A 2815-nucleotide genomic window follows, 5' to 3' on the forward strand; every position below is an offset into this window, starting at 1 on the left:
GGTCCCGCGAAGATGGCTCAACGCTATCGTCTTGAAAAAGAGGGTTCGATGTTTCAGAGATCTGGAGAGCAATTTCATCGAATACATACACCCCGACGCGTTCAAGGAGACCCAGCATCTAGAGGACCTGTAAGTCGCCGCCATCTTGGGCCCAACTTTCGGTCCGTCGCATAATTCGATCTTCTAAGAATCTTAGCATTAAGGGCCCCGGGATAGTCACGTGACTTTTTCAGTGTCACATTTTTTGCTATGTATTATCAATATTATGAATTCTGACGCCAGAAACGTGCTTCAAGTTTTTGGCTTTATTTCGCAGAGAATCAAGACAGAATATAGCTCAATTTGTAGCTGGAGATATTATCTAGCGCGCGCTACTCTCCATTTCATCCAGAAAACTCATCCAATGGCATAAAAATGCTTGCATTCCACGGTATGCACATCGTTAATTTTTGGCCTACCTTTATCGCTTATATTACGAAATATCTGCATAATCTCGTGAGTTCATAACCAGCGCGCCCTACATTGAACCTTCCTCTTTCGAATGAGTCCTTTCGCAGCGAAAAATATTCTCATATAAGGACGAAAAGTTGAGGCACGTAAAACCATTTTTCGCCTATTTTTGTCGGTAATTTGGTCACTCTACCTTATCGCGAATCTACGAAGACCGGGCCCTTAAACTTTCAATTTCTATGCTTCTTTCAATTTAACTTTTTAAGTGACACTTATATTCCTAAATGGGGCCGAAGCAACATTTCATCGAGATTGATCAATTGTACCGCACCGACTCAGAAATATTTCAAAATTGATTCCAAAGAGCAGATTATTATGTTTTTAGCATTATTGTTTGCTTCCTAGAATTTGAAGTAGCTAGGGAATATATAAAAAAATATTAAATATACTTCTAAAGCGTAATGGGTATTAAAAAAGAGATATTACATTTTTTTCATTAAAATCAGTACAAATCTCTTTTTTAACATTCAATATGCTTAAAAAAATAAGTATACTTAATATAGGCACAGTAATTGGGCACCCCCACGGTAATTGGGTCCCTTACCCTATGTTTGTCGACTGAGTTGAGCTTATTTAATTGGAAATGTTATAGAAATCTAGGAAACAACGTGTTCCCCGCACTGCCAACGCTAGGCCTGTCCGGTCTGCTGCACCTGAAGACGTTCAACAACCCCGCCCTGAGGGAGTTCCCATCGCCAGAGAGGTTCCCGAGGGTGCAGACCATGGTGCTCTCGTACGCCTACCATTGTTGCTCGTTCCTGTCAATCGAGGTGGAGGAGCCGGTAACAAAATCCTCCGTTCAAGAGTCGATCCTCTACCCCACCGACAATGAGTTCGACATGAGTCTGTGGAACTCGAGCTTCTCCGACATCTGGCCTCAGCTGAGTAAGTGGCTGGTTCCCGTCCGCCATGTTGAATCGTCGCCACCGATACCATCGTCGGAATGATTTTCTTCAGCCTTAGATCATCCGATCATTTTGATATTTTACAATTTGGCTGGTCCCCTTGATTGCTACTTTATTTGCGTTCGGTTGATTTGCGCGCGCTGTGCCCGACACTTAAATGCTGCAAAGCATGCGAACAATTAATCCGTTCATCGACTCGGACAAGTAACGCGATCTCGCTAAAATTTCTATGGTAGTTTCATAGTCTTCAGGGGCATTTTTTGATCATAACACATGCAACGCCCATTAGTATATTTTAATCACGACACGTAACTAAACTGCGGATTTTATACGTTTATGACTAATTAATCGAATACAAAAATGAATGATGTTTCTATGTTGGGCTTGACTCGTTGGAGTTACTAAAAGAGGAAACACATTTTCGTTCAACTTCCGTTTCTTATTGTTGACTTGGACAATTTTTATTTTGCATAAAGATCCGCAGTCTACACGTGACACATAATTAAAATTTCTAAGGGGATTTTTGATTCGTTCGCGCGGTTACATCCATCGAGAAGCTTTTTAATAATTTTGCTTTCGCACTTAAAGAGATAATTTTAATTAACGGACGCATAGAGCTCATGTTTAAGTACGCGAATACACGCGAAACATACATCACCTTTTACAAACATTCCCCGAATACTTTGCAGCACTGAAGTGATGACGTTTGTTTAGATAACTTGACCGACAAATTCGGCTCGCAAATAAATGAACTTTGGGCTAACTTTGGTTCAGATTTTACGTACCCTGGTAACCTGCCCTCATATGTTGAAGATTACTTTGAAGAGCAGAACAGCCGTGTTACGCTGCCAGCTCAGACACTGCCGTCGCGCGTACAATGCCTGCCTCAACCGGGTGAGTTAACTTAATACATCCCCAATCCCTAATAGACAAAATATAAATTATATTTTCGTATCACGACTATGCTATTCCAGGTCCTTTCTTGCCATGTCAAGATTTATTCGACTGGTGGACGCTGCGTTGCGGGGTATGGGTAGTCTTTCTGCTCGCCATGCTCGGAAACGGCACGGTCGTTTTCGTGTTAATATTCTCTAGGAGCAAGATGGACGTTCCACGGTTTCTGGTTTGCAATTTGGCCGCTGCCGATTTTTTCATGGGCATTTATCTAGGTGGGTCTGAAGTCGTTGCGAATCAAACGAATTTTCTTTTCTCCTTGTGCTACTGCGAAATCCTCTTATACGAACGTGAACTCCTATTAAAAGAACCAAAAATCATAGTCAGTAATGGGAGACAGGTGTGAACCAACTTGTCGCCCGGCAGGTTCATGTAAATGGAGTTCTACGTTACTTTTAAAACGAACGACATCGACACGAAAAAGTGAGCATAATCTACATTTCCAG

The 2815-nt window shown here is 41.7% G+C and overlaps 1 protein-coding gene across 2 annotated transcripts in view; it reads left to right on the plus strand.

Annotated features, from left to right (window-relative positions):
* The window catches only part of Rk (G-protein coupled receptor rickets), a 38434-nt gene that overhangs the window by 29800 nt on the left and 5819 nt on the right, over positions 1-2815 (plus strand). Inside the window, exons 9-12 of one of the 2 annotated variants that reach the window (XM_076786810.1) lie at positions 58-129; positions 1103-1395; positions 2130-2309; positions 2390-2584. In XM_076786810.1, coding sequence (XP_076642925.1) covers positions 58-129; positions 1103-1395; positions 2130-2309; positions 2390-2584 — 740 coding nt within the window. The remainder of the gene's footprint in view (positions 1-57; positions 130-1102; positions 1396-2129; positions 2310-2389; positions 2585-2815) is intronic. The other variant, XM_076786811.1, reaches the window with a different exon arrangement.

Source organism: Halictus rubicundus, chromosome 4 (assembly GCF_050948215.1).
Source record: "Halictus rubicundus isolate RS-2024b chromosome 4, iyHalRubi1_principal, whole genome shotgun sequence".
NCBI classification, from domain to species: domain Eukaryota; kingdom Metazoa; phylum Arthropoda; class Insecta; order Hymenoptera; family Halictidae; genus Halictus; species Halictus rubicundus.